This window comes from Pelodiscus sinensis, chromosome 3 (genome assembly GCF_052426305.1).
Source record: "Pelodiscus sinensis isolate ZL-2025 chromosome 3, ASM5242630v1, whole genome shotgun sequence".
Classification (NCBI taxonomy): domain Eukaryota; kingdom Metazoa; phylum Chordata; order Testudines; family Trionychidae; genus Pelodiscus; species Pelodiscus sinensis.
Genome location: NC_143054.1, coordinates 172063781 through 172083577, shown reverse-complemented (window position 1 = coordinate 172083577; position 19797 = coordinate 172063781). Strand labels below are relative to the sequence as shown.

General features: G+C 40.9%; 1 protein-coding gene across 8 annotated transcripts in view; it reads left to right on the top strand.

The window, feature by feature from the left end:
• The window catches only part of EML4 (EMAP like 4), a 261344-nt gene that overhangs the window by 136862 nt on the left and 104685 nt on the right, over nt 1-19797 (top strand). For all 8 annotated transcript variants that reach the window (XM_006133977.5, XM_075925435.2, XM_006133978.5 and 5 more), the window contains exon 2: nt 18582-18764. In XM_006133977.5, coding sequence (XP_006134039.1) covers nt 18582-18764 — 183 coding nt within the window. The remainder of the gene's footprint in view (nt 1-18581; nt 18765-19797) is intronic.

Below are 19797 nucleotides of genomic sequence, written 5' to 3'. Positions count from 1 at the left end.
TTTTTACACAACCTTGATTAATTCCCACAGCAGGTCCTTCCCTTTAATTCAGGCATGTCCAAAGTCCGGCCCGCGGGCCAATTGTGGCCCGTGTTCCGGTTTAATACGGCCCCCCAGGTAATTTGGCAATATCTATCTTTTATGGCCCCCAACGAATCCATATGTATTGAGATGAATACATTGTAAAATCTCAGTTAGTCAGTTGGTCTAAATCAGTTATAAATATATTTGACACAACATGTATACTTGGTGTTATGTTCCTGTTCATATTTTTTGAACTTAAAAGTTGACAGACAACCTTTATTACCAATAATATGTAATGTACTTTACAATGTTCCTGACATATATTTCAGCTTCCTGGATTTTTTTTTCATCTGGCCTTCAGATATGAAAGGCAGAGTGATTTAACACCTGTTTAGATTTGTCATCCATGTGACGAAATGAAAAGTATGCCGTTTGCAATAAACTTTGCATAAAATAGTTAATTTGCATTTAATTTTAATGGTTCAAAGAATGTCAGGCAAAATGGTCGGCCCTCACGCATGTTCACTTCATCAAATCTGGCCCTCTTTGAAAAAAGTTTGGACACCCCTGCTTTAATTGAATGAAGAAGGGACTGGAAACTTTCAGGATTGGAACCTTTACATTTAATGCACAGACCTCTGCCACTTGAGCTAATGGAGTAGCTGGATATTGTCATTCTGCATGTGAAGGTATGCTTAGTGAGCATGTTCACACTGCAGTTTTTCAGTGTCTTATAGTGTGGCCAGATTTAGCTGAATTTTCACTGGGAGTGCAAAAAGCACATACCTGACACAGACTTCAGTTCCATGCTGCAAAAATACAGCCATGCAAAATAAAAGGTCACCATAATTTTTTAACATAGGCAAATCATATTTTTCCTTAGCGTGATTTTCAGAAATTGAACTGCTGAACTGTTGCTGCTGGAAATCCCTCCATTTCTCCCCCCCCCCAAAAAAAAGGCCTAAAGAAAACCATTAGTATGAAAAATTCCAGTCCCAGTTGTTAAAAGTTTGGTAGAGTAATAAGAAACCGAAAACGAGTCTTTTAAGATTGCCTGGCAATTCTCAGTATTAGGTGACCATGCCACCCAAAATAATATAAACATTCACAAACATTATATATTTTCTCAGACTGTTAATTTATCATAGTTTATTTTAAAAAATTGTGATAAATTAATTACAGTTTTAATTGCACTGTTAAAAATAGAATATCAATTGAAATTTATTAAATATTTTGGATATTTTTCAGCATTTTCAAATACATTGATTTCATTTACAACACAAACTATAAAGTTTATGGTAATCAGTTTATATTATTTTTATTACAAATATTTGCACTTGCAACAATGAAAAAAGGAAAAAGTATTGCTCAATGCACCGTGAAAGTGGCATTTAAAGATATAGATTTTTTTTTGACAAAACATGACTCAAAAACATGATAATGTAAAAGGTTAGTGTCTGTAAATCCACTCAGTCTTTCTTCCTGTTCAGGCAATTGCTTAGAGAAACAAATTTGTTTACATTTAAGGAAGATAATGCTGCTGCTTCTTATATACAATGTTACTTGAAAGCGAGAACAGGTGTTCTCATGACACTTTTGTTGTCGGTATTACGAGGTATTTACATGCCAGATCTGCTAAATATTTTATGTCCCTTCATGCTTCAGCATGTCTCTTCATTAAAGAGAACTGCTGTTTAAAAAAATGTGTTAATTAAATTTGCAGTTGAACTCCTTGATAGAGAATTGCATGTCCCCTGCTCTCTTTTACCCACAGTCTGCCATATATTTCATGTTATAGCAATCTTGGATGATGACCCAGCACATTATTCATTTTAAGAATACTTTGACTGCAGATTTGACAAAACACAGTGTCTTCCAAAAGCTGTGGAGCATATTTTCAGAAGTCTTAGAAGAACAACACTCTTTGATGTGGAAACAAACTATCGTAAAAGAAGATCAGTCTTCTGCTGGTGACATGTGATTCAGATGGTGATATGAGTCTTTAGCACATCTCTCAGGTAAATATCTCATGATGCTGGCTATAGCAGTGACATGTGAATACCTGGTCTTACTTTCAGGTGACATTGTAAACAAGAAGCAGGCAGCATTCATTACCTTCTGCAAATGTAAACAAACTTGTTTTTCTGAGCAATTGGCTAAACAAAAAGTAGAGCTGAGTAGACTTGGAGGCTCTAAAGTTTTACATTGTTTTATATTTTAATATAGTTATTTTTGTACATTATTTTACATTTGTAAGTTCCAACTTTCATAATAAAGAGACTGCAGTACAGTCTTTGTGATGGGGGACTTTTGCTTTTCACAGTGCAAATATTTGTATTCTGCGTTGTAAATGAAAGGACTATATTTAAAAATGTATAAAAAATGTTTAAATAAATACTAATTGATTGATAACAGTGTGATTAATTGTGATTAGTTATTTTAAATGTTTGATTATCACAATTCCTTTTTAATCACTTGACAGCCCTAATATTGTTCACATATACATAATGTTAGAAAATATACATAATTTTTAACTTACAGTACAATTTATTGTGAAAGTTTCTCAACTTTTCCATTCTCATCAGATTTGCATATGTTTATTTTAGGGAATAGAAAATCCCATCAACATTTGTAATGTTTTTAATTAATTATTTTTTACACGTGTGGAACTTAAAATATGTAATGCAGAACTGTGAAGGATGATATCATAGGCCTGGGAATGGGTGAATGACTCCTCAATGAATTATGTGTGGCATGAAACAAGTGTCAATAACATACCACAGCATCATGAATTCTGACATGCATTCTGTCTGTGTAACAGACAAATTATTTTAGAAATGTTTTAGAGACTTTTAAATATGTTATTGAGACTCTTTCTTTGTATTCTACTTGTGAAACCAATGGCATGAGTCCAACTAAACAGGCTTCAGAGTGTGAAGGGGATATTAAGAATAACAAAGGTAAAACACTTCTAAAATATTTTTAATGGCACTTTTATGTATCCAATACTACTTTAAACCGTCTCTCAAAATACCTAAGGCTATTAGAAAATACATTCTGTCCCTTGATGAAAAGCAATGGATCTCCTCGTTCACTGTTGTGGAAGGTTATGATTGTGGATTGTCAACCTGGCATTAGTTCATTGCCCAGTTTGCATTTAAAAACAAGAGGATTATGGGGATTTGGGGGTAAGGTGGTAAGAATTCCCCATTCGGGAAAAGAGGAATGCATTTTAAACCACAGCGTTAAAAAAAAAAACAGCGACTGAAGGCAGCTGCTGAGAAGTTTGGAACAAACGTAGGGTTGCAAACTCTCCTGGTTTCACTAGGAGTTTCCTGAAATTGAGCTCTATCTCCCTGAATATTGAAGCCAAACCAGAAGATTTTAGGCAACTGTACATCTGGCAGTGCAGCGGGGCTAAGGCAGGCTCACTTCCTGCCCTGGCCCATGCTTCTCCAGGAAGTGGCCAGTCCCTGGGGGGACAGCCTGGGAAGTGGCCAGTGGGGGCAGTGCTGCTTTAGCTCTGCTGTGTTGCTGACTGGAAGGTGCCTGAGGTAAGCACTGCTCAGCCAGAGCCCGCATCCCTCACCTCCTGCCACACACCCATCTCCTGCCCAAAGTCTCAGCCCTCTCGTATAGCTCTCACTCTTTCCTGTTCCCTAATATGGAGTTCCCTACTGCACTCACAGTCCATCTCAGAGTTTGCATCCTCCACCCTGCCATACATACCAACACCCTGCCCAAGCCCAGAGTCCCCTTCTACCTCCCAGAACACACCCCCCCTTCTGTGTCCCAACCTCCTCCCCCAGGCTCAGCTTAGAGCCCCTCCCACTTTCTGGATCCTTCAGCCCCAGCCCACATCCTATACCCCTTCCCACGTCCCCTCCCCCAATGAAAGTGAAGGTGGGGGGAGGAGTAGTGAAGGAGAGAGTAGGGGATGGAGTCAGGATCTTAGGGAATGGGCAAGCAAAGCGCAGGGCCTTCAGGAAGTGGTGGGGTGCAGGGGCAAATGTGTTTGGGTTTGTGTGATTAGCCAGTACACAACCTTAGATAAACCCTAAGAAAGATGGCAATTCATGGGCATTATGTAGGTGAGGTGGTAAAAGGTACAATAAAAAATGAAGTGTATATCTGCAATTCAACCTGGCTATCAATGTCACATATGTGGTGTAGATGTGCATATATCTCAATATGTACATTTTTGTCAAAACTCAGTAATGGCAAGTATAAAATTGACTGTTATGTAATACGGGTCTCAAACAATCAGCACAATTACTGGAATCTTATACAAGCAGGAAATGAATACTGGCCATTGTTGGCAATGAAATACGGTGTATGGTCTTCTGTATGAATCATACATTGATATGTTTCTAAATTACTTGTATTGAGATAATACCGGAATATTTCCAGAGGCAGCTTTACTGGACTAGTCTGAGACATAGCTTCTGTAATTTGTGGTTATTATGGAGGTAGTTTTAAATAAAAGTTTGTAATCCTCCTATTTCTTTTTTTTTCTGAGATAAGAGCCAGAAAAGTCTCACATGATTTTAGAAATTTTGTAGTATAATGTGAAAATGAAGATAGTTATCTGATACAAATGTTTGTTAAACTCTTTGGAGATGCAATATAATAATAAAGCTAATTTTTATATCTGAAATTTTCCTTTTTTGTGTTATCTAAATAGTAGATTAAGTTAATAATTTCTTGTGTAATAAGGTCTAATAAGTATTAGTATGTTAAAAACAGAAAATGCCAAGAAATTACACTTTAAACATTGAGTAATGTGCATAGCATATTTAGTCATTAGGAATGCTAAAGGTTAATTGGTTAACCAGTATGCATATGCTTTACCCTTATTGGCCTGCTTTATTGGCTAACCGGAAAATTGAAGTGTCCTTCCCCATGTGGGGGTCCAGCTGGTGGGACCCTGGCTACAATGGGCAGTGGGGCTGGAGCAGCCCCCATCGCCCAGAGCTAGGGCCAGGGCAGCCCCTGCTGCACATAGCTGGTGGTTAACTAGTTAAACAATTTGTTTAACCGGTTAACTATTCTGGTCACAATGATTGCATTTGATTAGGAAAATAATAGTTGAGGCCGGGTGCTGAGTGTTTGTAGGGTTGCCAGGTACCCGGCATTTTTGCCTCGGGGCTGGGGGGAAAAAATCAGAAAATACCAGACATCTTAGGTGTCCAGTATTTTCTGAATTTTTTTTTTACCGGACAGGAGGCGAAAATACCGGACTGTTTGGGTGAATACTGGACACCTGGCCAACCCTAGGGGTGGATGATGCAGGCTCAGTTGTGGGGCTCGGGTGCAGAAGAGAGCTGTGTTTTAGGGAGTGGGGCTGAGAGGTTTGGTGTGTGGAATGGTGATCCAGGAGGATTTAGAGGATTGATGTTTGAGAGTGGGTACTGACTCCAACTGAGGGTGTAGGCTTACATGGTGGATTGAGAAATGAGGAGTTCATGGTGCAGGAGAGGGCTCTGGATGGGGGCAGGAGGTTTGGATGCAGGAAGAGATTCAGGATGTGTGGGCTCTAGCTGGATGGCACTTACTCAGGCAGATCCCAGAAGCACCGAGCATGTCTGATGCGTAGGCAGAGAAACTGCCCCGTTTGCAGGCATTGGCTCTGCAGCTCCCATGGGTACTTGGGGCAATGAAAATGATTGCAAAAGGAATTTTCTGAGTAATTTTTCTGGAAATATGTTTCTAATGATCCTAAAACTGTCAGATGAGTCATGGCTTCAGAACAAAAATGGCAGGTTGTCCAAAAAGTGGCACCAAAGGGACAACTGAGATACATGCATCATAGCTTTCAGATTGTAATGAAAATGGATTGTTGGCTACCACTTCGTTTTTACAGAGTTTAATCATGAGACTGGATCTGTATTCTGGTCCTGGGAACACAGGACATTTAGGCTGTGTTCCCACGTTGAAGGGGCTTTCATTTCACTGGGAAAATTGTGTGTGTTGGCAGAAGGGGTGTAAAAATATCTGTGGTTTGCGTGGCTTATTGGATGAAATGCTGGCTTTTCCACTCTGTGGTTTAAATTTCCATGTGCTGGGTTTTGCCAGAATTTGTTTTTCTCAAATGTTGTTTTTCTTGAAAATCAAACTTTTTGATGTTTGTGCATGTTGTCCAGGAATTAGTTGACATATAGGACTGATATTGGAATTGATGAGTCTCTCATCATTATGAGCCCATTATAAAGGGTTTGATATGGATTCTTTTACATTTAGGTAGCCAGCTCAAGTTTCCATTAAATAGTTGATAACTAAGGTGGAGATTTTCAAACGTGATTACCTTGCTAAGTCTTGGTACGTGGTGGCCTATGAGAATTGTTTTTGGAGGTGTGTCCTGTACCATTACTGGTACGTCATTGGGGCTTCTGGCAAAGAGTTCTAGCACTGAATGGGCAGAGAAACTGAACTCTCATATTTTAGAAGTGGACTTAGGCGAATTAGCAGACTAGTATGGAGCATTTTGTAATGCTATATCCAAGGATTTGGAGCAATCAAATTTTTGAATTGCTCTGCTCCAGCTCGGTTCTGGCACCAATAGTGACTGCTCCAGCTCTGCTCCAACTCCGCTCCGTGCTCTGACTCAAATTAATTTTTAAATAAAAAAGTGCATATTGTAATTTTGAAAAAAATTATTTTTATTCAGAGTTTTAAAACAATTTAAATGTAATCAACAATGACACAAACTAGAATCATTCATAAGTCAATCTGTAAAAAATTATTGCAGCAATCAAGGCGCCTTTCGTAGCCTGCCACAGATCATTTAAAACTAACTTTAAAGCCGAAAACAGTCGCTCTACACTAGCTTGAGTTGTTGGCATGCTCGAAGCAATTCTACAGGCAGCCTGAAAGCGGTGTGGGTAGCTGTGAATGGCCTCAAAAAACAGACTTAACTTTTAGCCTACCAATAGACTCCATCGCCTCACAATCTTCCCAAAAATTTCTCTTGAATAATGCTTCATTACAATTATGAATCGCAGAAACTCGCCGGTGTCTTTCTTGTTTATCCAATTTCTTTTCGAAGTTGTCATCTTCTGAAGAATTGGTGCTTGAATTATCTCCATTTCCCTGTGATGGCTGAAGACATTTCAGGGATGGACACTCGAACAAGTTCAGAGTGGAGACGGAAGTTTGAGAATAGCCTGCTATTTCTAAAGGATGTGAACTTTCCAAAACCGCAAATTCAATTGTTGATGACTCCTTTTGTTGTCCTTCATTTTCTTCAACCTCTTTTGCCAAGTTCAAATGTAGCAATAGATTTTTGTTTGTCAGTCGTCGAGCAATATCAAGGAGCCCTTCCTTTGCCTTTGGTATTTTCCTTGAGGTAAGAAGAATCCGATACTGTGGGTCAACATAAACTACAGCAAGGAAATGAATATTGTCAAAAAGCTTCTCTTCGCGTTTCTGCATGAAGGACCGAATTCCTTCTGCAATTTGTCCACCATTTTCTTGCAAGAATTTTGACAGTTTTCGCCATTCCTTCTTTAAAACTCCTGGGGTTACATCGACAGCTTGAAGATTCATGGTTGTTTTGTTTGGCTTTGCCAAGAGGTTTCACAGGTTCTTCACTTCGTTCCATTCAGCTTTTGTTGAGTTCTCTTGTTCCAGCAGCAGCCACTTGTTCACAGAAAGATTGAAAAAGAGAAGATGATCAATCATCGCAAATGTTGAACCCCAGCAAGTCACAGTACCCAATGATTGAGTTACCCCCCTGTAGGTCAAGCAGAACACTTCAAATACATTTCTTCGCATGTTCTTTGTTCAGTCCATCCCAGATTGCCAACTGAAGAGTGTGAATACCACACCTCATCAGTTAGACTTTTGAGTCGTCCTCATGAAGCCATGTTGGAAGTATGGGGCTAGGGTCATTAACCCATTGCGCGGCAGCATCCATGTTGAGTTCGATTTCATCCATTCCTTTAGTTCCTTCATCAGGCAAAATAGCTTCAGTTCTGTCCACATCCCTTTTCTCAGAGGTAGAAATGGTTTCATTGTTCTCGCTGAAATTTTTGACGGCACATGTCATATTTGCTGCATTGTCAATGCAGATGCTCAGCACTTGCCTTTCACTGATCCCAAATTTTTCTAAAATAGCTTTTACTTGACTTTTCAGGAAGAATTGTGACACCCTTCAGTGTGGATTATGTCCAAGGTTTTTACCACAGCTTTATCTTTTCTTTCTTCGTAGTACTGAGCTTTGATTGCAAGGAGATTTGTGTTTCCACAGGTTGCTGCATCCATTTTCAGGTAGCACAATTTTTTCTCCAAAGCTTTCTTGAGCTCTTTGTGACCAGACTCAGCTGTGCTGACAACTAAATGATTAACCACATCATGCCACGTCAAAACACCAAGCTGCTGACCCATTTCACCTGCAATTTTTTGGAATCCTTTGTTCTTTAGCCTGAAGGTAGTGAGCAGTGTTGAACTCAAGCAAACTATTTCCATCAGCCCTTCACAGAAAGTATTGGCATACATGGTGACTGTAAGCTTTGAGCACTTCAAATTGTTTGCTCAATTTTGGGTTTCTTTTCAGATGACTCTCCGCAAAAAATCTTTTCTCCGGGTGTTTTCAAAGAGCCAGATGAACGTCGTTTAGCAGTGTCAGCTTTCTGTTTTGCCTCATCTTCCTGGTCCTTTTTTGTAACGAGAGCCGCTGGATAGTTACTTTTCACGGCACTTGTTTCACTTGTCTTGAAGCTACATGGTTTGAGCTCACCATTTACTTCCTTTTCCACCTTGCACGTTGCCGATTTCTTCTTTGCTTTTCCCCAAAGCCCAAATTTGGGCTTTTAAAATTCAAAAGTAAAGACTTCGTTGAGATCCTTTTCCGTAAATCGGCTATCAATCATGGGGGGTAGATTTAATTTTTTTATTGAAGCCATAGCCAAATCTTCTTGTGCTGCTATCGCATCCAAATGTTTCTTGTTATGATCTTCGAAAAGCAATGAACAAAAGCATTACATTTTTTTTATAATGTACCTGCTTGTGATATCTTAACCACTTAAGGTATTTCCAATTTATTTTGGATTTTCTGGATAAAAATGATTGCATCTTCTTTTTACCGAAAATGATTATTAAAGTATATTTTAACATGTTTCTTGCAGATTTAACAAAGTAAGAAGTATTTTAATATACATAATTAATATAAATTTTTATTTATAAATTGCAAGTTAGTTTTTCTTATGCAATTTTGTGATAAAAATTTTCAAAATATTTTCCAAGTTTTTAATTACTATCTCAAAAATGCTTTAATTTAGATATATCCATGAAATTTGGTATTTGCCATAGCGTTAGTACGTGCTATCGCTCTTCTACAACATTAATTGTTGGGCTGTAACGAGGCTACACATTGCAAGGCTGAAAATAAACACATACTAATCTAGCTATCTAACTAATCTATGTGAGTACATACTCGCCTAACCTTGGCACAAGGGCGGGAGCAGTCTGCAGTGTTGCCGGATGTCTGATAATTATCTGATTCTTTAATAAAACATATCTCCAAAAAACTTTGTAATTTTGTATCTGTACATTAAATCTTGATTTTGGCTGAAGTGAGAATAACTGTGACATATTACGTAAAGTGGTAAAGTAGATGTTAATTTCAATTGTTATACAATCTGAAACTTTTTGGCACCTTTAGGACTTTCTTGCTAAAATATCATTCATTTTGGATTGAAAATGAAAAAAAAAAAATAAAACCCTGGAGCAGTGGAGCAGTCAAGATTTTCTATGTTCCGGCTCCACTCCAGCTCTGGGCAAAAACCTGCAGCTTCACTGCTCCACGTTCCAACTCCGCGCTCCGCTCGAAAGCCCTGGCTGTATCTGTACATGGTACATGAAAAGAGGACTCTAGTCTCTTGGGGTTTTTATTTCTGAAATTGTGTGCATGCTAATTTCATCCTCTCCCCCCTTTTCCGGTTTTTTAATGTTTGTTTGTTTTTTTTAAGTACATTTTTTTGCTTTACACCTCAGAAAAGATTTCTCGCTGATCAGGTGTACAGATGACAGCATCTTTTAACTAGACCCCACATTGTGGCATTAGACTTGGAAAGTTTTAGGTAGCTACTGAGTATTATACTTCATATCTATATAGGTTGGTCCAGCACCCTCAGTACCTGACTGGTCCTGGATGAGGGATTTGCTGAACCAAAGGAGATAATTTTTGGACCCCTGCCACCAGCCCCCAGCCCAGATGCTGTCCTCCCAGCCACCTCCTCACTTCCTGGCACCGCTGCCCTGCTGACCCACATGGCTGCACCGAGCAGCCTGGCGCTGGGAATTGAGGCAGTCGTGCACACCATGGGCAGGGGTTCCCTGGGAAGTCCCGTGCGTGCTGCGCCATGACTCTATGAGCAGCCCCACATGTCATGCACTGGTGCTCCCTGGACAGCCCTGTGCTAGGGCTCTTAGCGCTGCTGGGCAGCCACACATCTTCCAGCCCTGCTGGGTAACTCCGCTGTCACGTGCTAAGCACTGCTCTTCCCCTCCGTTCCTGCACCCCCCCTTCTGCTTCCTGTGGGAAGCCCACTGCCCTGCTGGCCCCACAGGGAACCTTACTGATGGCCCTCCACCAGGTCTCTTTGGTCCTGAAATGTTCATGCAGGACCATGGATGTTGCTGGACCTAAGAATCCCAGTTGAGAGAATTTCAACCTGTATTATATTGGTAGAAATGTAGCCGTGTTAGTCTGGTGCTACACAGTCCTGTTTTTTGTTTTAATCTGTATTATGACCTCTTTGGTAATGTTCCCTATTATGTCAAGCTTAATGCATATAAAGCAATGATAGTGCACAAAGTGTGAAGGAGTACACCAGACCCTCTGAGGCCCCTTGCTTGTGCCCTTGTGGCCCTGCCATACCATGCCCCAAAAAAGGGCAGTGGACAGGGTCCCCCAAAATAGGGATGTGAATGGTTAACTGGTTAATCGGTAAGCATCACCCTTACCAGATGATGCTTACTGGTTAGGGTTAACTGGGAGGGCTGGCTGGGCTAGAGCAGTCTGCCGTGGGCTGCTGGCATTGCAGCCTGGCTAGAGTAGCCCCTGCCCACCCCGATTTAAGTGGTTAATTGGTCAAACATAACAGGTAACCGGTTAATTGATTAAACAGGATTTTACATCCCTACTCCAAGCTGCTTAGAATGGCTTTGTGAGACGGAGTCAGTCTAGTATACGAGGACCAGAAGGTCCTTGAGGAGTTCAGTATCTTGCTGTAGCTCTAAGAGTGTGGTTGTCATGTGGCAGGCTGGCAGAGTTATCCTGAATGGGGACAGCCCCACCTGAAGCCAGGAGGAGAGAGATGGGAACCTTAACTGATTGCTGGGACTCCAGTAGGACAAGGCTCTGAGGTAAAGTGGAAAACAGGACCAGGCTGCAGGGAAGTGGTGCAGGGAAAGGTGGTGCAACATAGAAGCCATCTGTTGTGTCTCTTTAATTATCTCTGTGGTCCCTTCAGTTCCCTGAAGCCTCCCATTAGCCATTGGGGGAAATGACCTGAACACTGAGGCACACCAGATGGAGAACTGAACTGTAGTGGCGCAGCTGGAGTGCGGTAGCCAGGAAGTTCAAGAGGACAAAGACATTGTCTCCAGGGAGGAAGCCCTGGGGCATTGCTTTATCCGGGCAGGGGTAGGGGGGAAGGGAGAAGGAAGTGCAGGCACACACATTAGGCCAACAAGGTGCTCATGAGAGGTAAGTGCACTCACAGTTGACCAAAGAGCACTACTTAAAACATAAATACAAAGCATACTCTTTAGAAATCAAAATAATCAGTTCTGGGTACACCATTCCCTGTACTATGCTCCAGTCTCCCTCTCAAAAATCCTTGCCCTGATTTGAAAATGAAGCTATTAAATTTAAATGGGAAAATTGTTAAATCCATAATAATAATAATAATAATAATATTAAAAAATTAGAAATGTTAAAATAGGGATATAAAGTCCCATTTAATATGTTAACCAGTTAAATGTTATGTTAACTGCTTAAAAGGGGGCAGGTGGGAAGCCACTCCAGCTTGTCTGGGCTGGAGCATACCCCTGTGTCCAGTGTGCCATTCCCACCCACGGCATGGTGGTCTGCTTCAGTGTGGCTACAGTGCCCACAGTGCAGCGGCTATGGCTGGGCTGGACCAGCTCCACATAGGGTTACCAGGTGATTTCAAAAAAATACCGGATACAGTTAATCTGAGATTCGGGGGGGAGGGGGAGGAGCTGGTTGGGAGGAGGTCAGGGGGAACAGGGCTGGCCTGGGGAGATTGGGGGGAGAGGAGGAAATGGCTGGCGGGAAGCAGGGCCGCCTTGGAGGGGATGAGGTTGAGCAGGACTGGCCGGAGGAGAACTGACCAGCAGAGAGTGGGGCTGGCCCAGAGGGAGTCGGGGGGAGCGGGGCTGTCTGGGGAAGATCAGGGGAAAGAACTGGCCAGCGGGAAGCAAAGCTGTCTGGGAGAGGGTCGGGGGGAGAGGGGCTGGCTGGGGTGGGGGGAAACCGGCCAGCAGAGAGCAGGGTTGGCCTGGAGGGAATTGGGGGGGAGTGGGGCTGGCCAGGGAGGGAAACTGACCAGCCGGGAGCGGGGCTGGCCCGGAGAGTGTTGGGGGGAGTGGGGCTGTCGGGGAGATCAGGAGAAGGAACTGGCCAGCAGGAAGCAGAACTGTCCAGGAGAGGGATGGGGGGAGCGGGGCTGGCTGGGGGCGGAACCGGCCTGGAGAGGGTTGGGCTTGCCTGGGTGCACGCAGATCCAGGACTGCTGCCCGGGATGCATGGGTGAGTCTGACCCTGGGGATTCCATCCCGCTCCCACTCCCACTCCCACCGCTACCCCCACTCCCACGGCCTTCTTCTCTCCTGTGTAGTTGTGTACTGCCTGGCTGGTAGACACGCTCACTCAATGTGAACATGTCTACCAGCCAGGCAATACGCAACTACGTACTGATACTCATGATAATAACAAAACTTACTTAATTAGAAAATACCGGGCATTTATATGTCCAGTATTTTCTCAATTTGTTTCCCAGACAGAAAGCACAAATACTGGAATGTCTGGTTCAAAACTGGACACCTGGCAACCCTACGCCCTCATGCAGCAGGGGCAGGGAGGTTTTGTTCCAGGCCAGCTGGGCCACTGGTTAATCAATAACCGGTAAGCATCACCCAATAAGGGGTTAACTGCTTAGCCATTGACATCCCTATTTTAAATTTCATGAGCCAAATCCTGGCTCTCTAGAAATCCATGGGGAAAAAAATCCAGTTCATTTCAATAGGACCAAAATTTTACTCTAGAAGTAAAAAAGTGTTTCATTGCTGTGTGTGATGAAGAGTTTACCATGAGTCCTGTAAGTTCTGTTGTAACATTGTTTACTCATGTGGTACTGAATAAATATTTTGAGCCTTTAAAAATATTTACTGCTATTATTTTGTTAAATGACAGCCGTATATTTGAATGAAATAATAACATAGTAACTACAGTTTCTTTAGAAACTGGCTTAGATTTGGGAAGGAAATCAGTGGTTGTTTAGATGTGATTTAAGAAAACATTGTTGAATTACAATATTCAAGTGCTATTCCTGTTTGCTTTTCAAAAACACTGAGGTTAGTGCAGCAAAGTCAACTGTGATAAAATCATTGGTAATGTAGTAGGCAGTACTTGCGGTGTTAGAAAACAGAATGTCATGCAGGTTGTTTTTGTGCTTCTGAATTTTGAAACATTGAAGCCATTGCATGTGGCTTCCTAAAGTAAAGTGGTACTTGTTCATATTTTGTATAGTTTGAGTGGTTTCTTTGCTTGCATTTCCTGTTTGCCATGTAGTTTCCTCTTGGCTTAGTGATCGCTGGAGCTGCTTTGCTGGGCAGCTAGAATGTGAAAAATTGCCCCTTTGTACTTTGTATGTGTGTTTGTCTGTCTGTCTATATATTTAGGCTCACACACACACAAATACATAAATATTTTAATTAGTGACCTAAATAAATGCTATTTAGGTGACAAGGAAACATTTGTAAGGGAAGCAGAAAATCTGTGAAAATTCGTTTTGGAAACTGCAGCACTGCCAAGGAGGAGAGCAGTATAATTTTCCAATGTCCTACATTTGTTGTAATGATCTGGATTATAGACAGTGATATTCAGTCTGAAGGCATCTTTTAACGTAACTTGAACTAGGTATCCAATTGTTTTAGTTTTACAAGCACTTTTGGAAGTGGGATCTCTTGGAATCTAGTCTGAGTTTTTTTCTCTGCTTTTTGCATTTAAGCATTTCAATTTGAGGTAATTCATTCTATATTGGTAATATTTTATACCCATAATCTATTATAATATCAGTTTCTCTTGTACAGTAATGAATACTAAAACATCATCATCCTAGAATGTTACTGTCATCCTTAACATCAGTCACAGTACCCTTGCTCTTCCTTGGAGGTTGTCTTTGCTTATTAAGATTCAAATTAATAAATTAAAAGCCAGACAGATCGTCGTGATTCTCTAGTCTGATTTCTTGCATAACACAGCTCCCCCCAAAAATTTATTTGATTCCATTACTTCTGTTAGATCTATGTCTCTTTTAGGAAGAGATGCTGTCTCAATTTAAGACTTTAAGAGATAAAGAAATCTCCAGGTAAATTATTCTAGTAATTAATTACAATAATGTTAAAAATTTGCTACTTTTCCTAATCTAAATTTGTCGAGCTTCAGGTTCTGACCACTGGATCTTATTGTACCCTTTTCTGAAAGATTAAAGAGCTGTCTACTCTCAGAAATCTTTTACCCATATAGGGACAGGTAGATTGTGTTCAAGACACTTCTCAACATTCTTTTGAATAAACTAAATAGATTGAGCTTCTTAATTCTCTCATGCTATAAGCCTTGTTTTCTAGATGTTGATCTTTATAGTTATGTCAAAGCAGGTCTGCTCTCTGACTTCTCTTGTAAGTTTCTAGTGGCAGCAACAATTTCTCTGCAGCTACAGTTACAGAAAATGAGAGTGACTCAATCCAGTTACTAAATACTTTTCCAGAGGATCATTTTATTTGATACCTAGTTCCAGTACAACAGAGACTTAGTTGATGTCAGTGCTGAAAATATAGTAATTTGCATGGGACAGTATTTCACTTAAATATCCAGTCTTTGTGTTAATCAAGGAATTAGATGAATGCACTAAAGAATGTCTGTGGACTACCATGCAGTTTGGACTACAGATGCATGAATAGCAATGTATACCCAAGTGCAGTATTGTAACCCTTCCTCCCATTTGGATATTGTGAACATGAACTAAAGGGTTCTTAGTTTACATTACATTACTATACTCTGGTTTGAAGAGCACTATGTTAGGGTGTGTCTAGACTACTGAGTTTTGTCGACAAAAGTGGACTTTTGTCGACAAAACTATACCAGCGTCTACTCTACCGCTGAGTTCTGTCGACATAACGTCGACAGAACTCAGCAGTTTTGTCGACGCTGGTATACCTCATTTTACGAGGCATAACACCTTCTGTCGACAGAGTTCTGTCGACAGAAGGTGTTATTGCCTGTAGGGTTGCATCTAGACTACAGGGTTCTGTCGACAAAGCAGCTTGCTTTGTCGACAGAACTCAATGTGTCTGGACGCTCTTTGTCGACAGAAGTTTTGTCGACAGATACTGTCGACAAAACTTCTGTCGACAAAACCCGGTAGTCTAGACGTACCCTTAGTGTGAACTAGGAACCTTTTAGTTCATCCAACAGCATCGACACAGCGCAGCGCTTTATTGTGCACTACTATTCACACTCCCAAATCTGAATTGTGGGCTAGTGTAGATAAGCATGAAGTAGTATACCTTTTTAGACTTCACACAGAGAGATGGTAATATCTGGCTTTCAACACTGTGATTAAACATTACTAAAAGATAGCTGGTTGTTTCTTTTTACAAATGCTTTATAGTAATCTCTTCTATACTTTTAGAGCCTTGGGATTTACTCATTCTAAGACCTTTGACTGCTGTTCTTTTTCATTGTTTTTTTTATTATGTTTTTTTTTTTCTGTATGAGGCATTTCAGTTTGGGCTAATTGGTTTTGGGGGAGTATCAAGGCAGATATTATGTAGGAATGTGAATGAGTAGTCAATTAGTCGATTAACTGAGAAATCTAAGCTTATCAGTTAATCTAGTCGACTACTTGCCTTCCCCCCTTCATTGCCTCTGTATCAGTAGGGGGTCCAAGCTCCCTACGTAGAGATACAGAGGCAGCTGCGCAAAGGGCTCCCCATGAGTGGAGCCAGATTGCACTGGTTGCCGTCCCCATCCCCAGGGTCTATACAAGAGTTGACTAACTGTTTATGCAGTTAGTCGACTAGTCTATTACCTGCTGTCTCACGTCTCTAATATTGTGTGATAGCTCTGGTATTTTGATATGGATTGCTCCCAGCTTAAGATGAGCTTTAAAGATCTGTATAGTTATTTTGATATACTTCCAGTACAGGTTGAACCTCTCTCAACTGGGACTCCCTGGTCCAGCAACATCTGTGGTCCACAGGGAAGAGCCCTAAGGGGACCTTGAACTCCGCCATGGCAGGGGGCTGGCATGACAGCAGGCTGCGGTGGGGCCAGGAGTCCTGGTGACGAGACCGCGAATGGCCACAGTAGGGCTGGCGGGGCCAGGAACCCTTGCAGTGGGGCTGGTGCTGTCCTGGTAGGACTGGCTAGGTCGGGAACTCTGGCAGCTGAGCAGCAATCCATCACGGGGAGAGGGGGAGGGTGGGAGTCGAGGTGGCGAGACTTCAGGCTGACGGGGCCGGTGCTGCTGCAGCAGGGCTGGTGGGTCCAGGAGCAGTGGTTTGCCACCGCAAAACTGAGAGCCCCAGCAATGGGATCATGGGCTGCCATGGTAGGGCAGCAGGACTGGTCACATGCAGGGAGTCTGCTGGGAAGCCAGGCAAGGAGGGGAGCCAGGCTGAGGGACCGGTGGGAGGAGGTGGCAGGGGGCAGAAATGACCTCTCCTGGTCTGGCAAAAACTCTCCTTCGGGACCACTCAGGTCCTGAGGGTGGAAGACCTGGGAGGTCCAACCTATATACCTTTACTTTTAATTGCAATTAATGTCTTCCTTGTCTTAAGACAACATAACTGGCTTATTGTTGCAGTTTTTCTTATGATGCTGATGATGATCATCCCATGTTGGATAATGAAGGGTTTTAAGAATAGCAATTTAAAAACAAATGTAAATTGTTCTCCATAATTGAAATTCATTTAATTAGTGGCGTGAAATTTAAAATGTGCATAACATTTCAGAAAAAATAAAGAACTTTATTATTTGCGTATTTTCTTTTATATATGAATTGATGGTATGGATGTGCTTCATATATGTCATTCATCAGTATTAAATAAGTAAAACTTTATGAACCTCTGTGATTGTAACATTTGTTTACAATATTTTGTTTAGAGTGTTAAGAATACCAAATTCACAAAAGGATACCTTTATGAATACCGTTTGTTTGTGTGACATATATTTTGTACAATCCATTTGTAATGCTCAGACTCTGATTTATGCTAAAAATAAAAACCTATGATGTGTTATTTTGGCTTGGCAGAAATAATGCAATGAGCTGTCAAAGGCAAAGAATATGCAGAAGCTGTAATTCCTATTTTACCACTGAAGAATAGATTTGGCCAGATTGTGCCTTCAATACTAATCTATTTCTGTGTGGCCAAAAAATTTTTGGAGCCCTTCACAGAATATTTATTCTGTTCTCTTCGCTTCATGCCAAATGTTATAAAGTAGTATATTTTTTTGGATCATGCGCTGTGGTAATGTGAAAAAACAGTAAAAAGAAAAACAGTAACAAGTTAAAACATCTGAGCTAAAATATTTTTAAATTGGAGTTGCCACTTCATTAAATTTTGTCTTGGTGAGTTGTGCATTTTTAAACTGGTTTTTTTAATTGTCTCACACTTTAAAGAGAAAGATGCTAAAAATGCTTCTTTAACATTGCAGTAGAATATGTATGAAATGAAAATGTATGACCATATTTTATATTAAAATTGAAAATACAGCCTTGTCCTGTCTAGAATGAATCTTGTTCCCATTACAATACAAGCACGTGCCCTGTTTAGATTCCAATGTTTAAGGCAGGGCTGGGGAACCTTGGGTGTGCCAGCCACATGCAGTTTGCCAGAGTTATCAGCTGGCAGGTCGTGAGACGGTTTGTTTTCCTAAGTATCCCCTGTCATGGCCCCCTGCAATCCCCAATAATATGAGCTGTAAGGGGTATGCCTGTGGATACTCAGGTATACAAACAGGTATACCTTGGGGTCTGTCAGTGGCTAATCCTGATGAACCACATGCGGCCCACAGACCAGAGGTTCCCCAACTCTGATTTAAAGGCCTTAATCGTCTCCTTGTGTTGGTTATGCTTAGGGTCCAATACTTATCCATTATTACCTCTATCCAAATGTCTTCAGTATCCCCCAAGCATTTTTGATGAAGAAGATTGCACTGTACATTTTTATAACTCTTTTTAGTTTTGAAGAAAACAATTAAATTCCCCCTTCCTTTCCCTCCTCTCCCCTCCATTCCCAAATAGATGATAGCATCTCTGCTGCAAGCACATCTGATGTCCAGGACCGTCTTTCAGCTCTTGAGCTTAGAGTGCAGCAACAAGAAGATGAAATCACGGTGCTAAAAGCTGCATTGGCTGATGTTTTGAGACGTCTTGCTATTTCTGAAGATCATGTGGCCTCTGTGAGAAAATCAGCACCAAGTAAAGGTAATGAAGTATATTGTGGATTGGAATCTTTTGGATGTGATGTTTTCTAGCTTTTTTATATTGGAATGTTAACACTTGGAATTTTCTACATTGTTTGCTAACTTAAATATGAAAGCAGGTTAATAAAATGACTACTGTATTATTTTTCAGCAGGGTCTTTTAAAAAAAAATGCAATAAATATCTGAAAGCTGAGATTGTCTTTTGCCCCTTTGAGTAGAACATCAGAATTAAGAAAACCTGGAGAATAGTGGTTGTTTGCAATTCCAAACAAAATATTCTGGTGGATCTTTCAAAAGTTTGAGAGAGAGAGGACAAAGCTGGTCAAATAAAGACTCTTACTAGAGGCTAACAAAAAAAATCTAGTTTCTGTTTATCAAGAAAAAAGCAAAGTGAAAGAAATATTACAGAGGAGTGTATTTTAAAAAAAATATATTGGCTTCCACACTACGGGGAAGCCTTGAAATTAGTCCGAGGCAAGGTCTGTTAATGTGGATGTACCACCTCGGACTTAGAGCCCCAGGAAGCACTGGGGAGTAATTAATTTGAATTACTCTGGAGAGTAGTTATTTTGAAATAGTGACATTGAAGCATCAACACTACCGTTATTTCAAAATAACTATTTTGGAATTAGTGGTACTCCTGATGAAAAGCAGTATAGATTTCAAATTCTGCAGCCCATTATTTCAAAATAATGGGTTTGGTGGAGTGGACGCTCCACTCATAAATTCGATTTTGGTGGGGAGAAGAGAGAGGTTATTTTGAAATAAAGTTCTAGTGTAGACCAGGGCTCAGAGGGGTAGCTGTGTTAATTGGTAACTTTAAAAACTTGGAGACTAACAAAATTATATAGTATTATGAGCTTTCATGGACAAAACGCATTTCATCTGATGATGTGAAGTACAACTACATTAAAAAGCTAACAGAAATGATTAGACCATTTCTGTTAGGGATCTTCCAATTCTCAGTATTAGAAGAGTGGGTAAAATTGTGTTTGTATTCCCATCAAGCTACCTGCCCCAATTATTTGTCCTT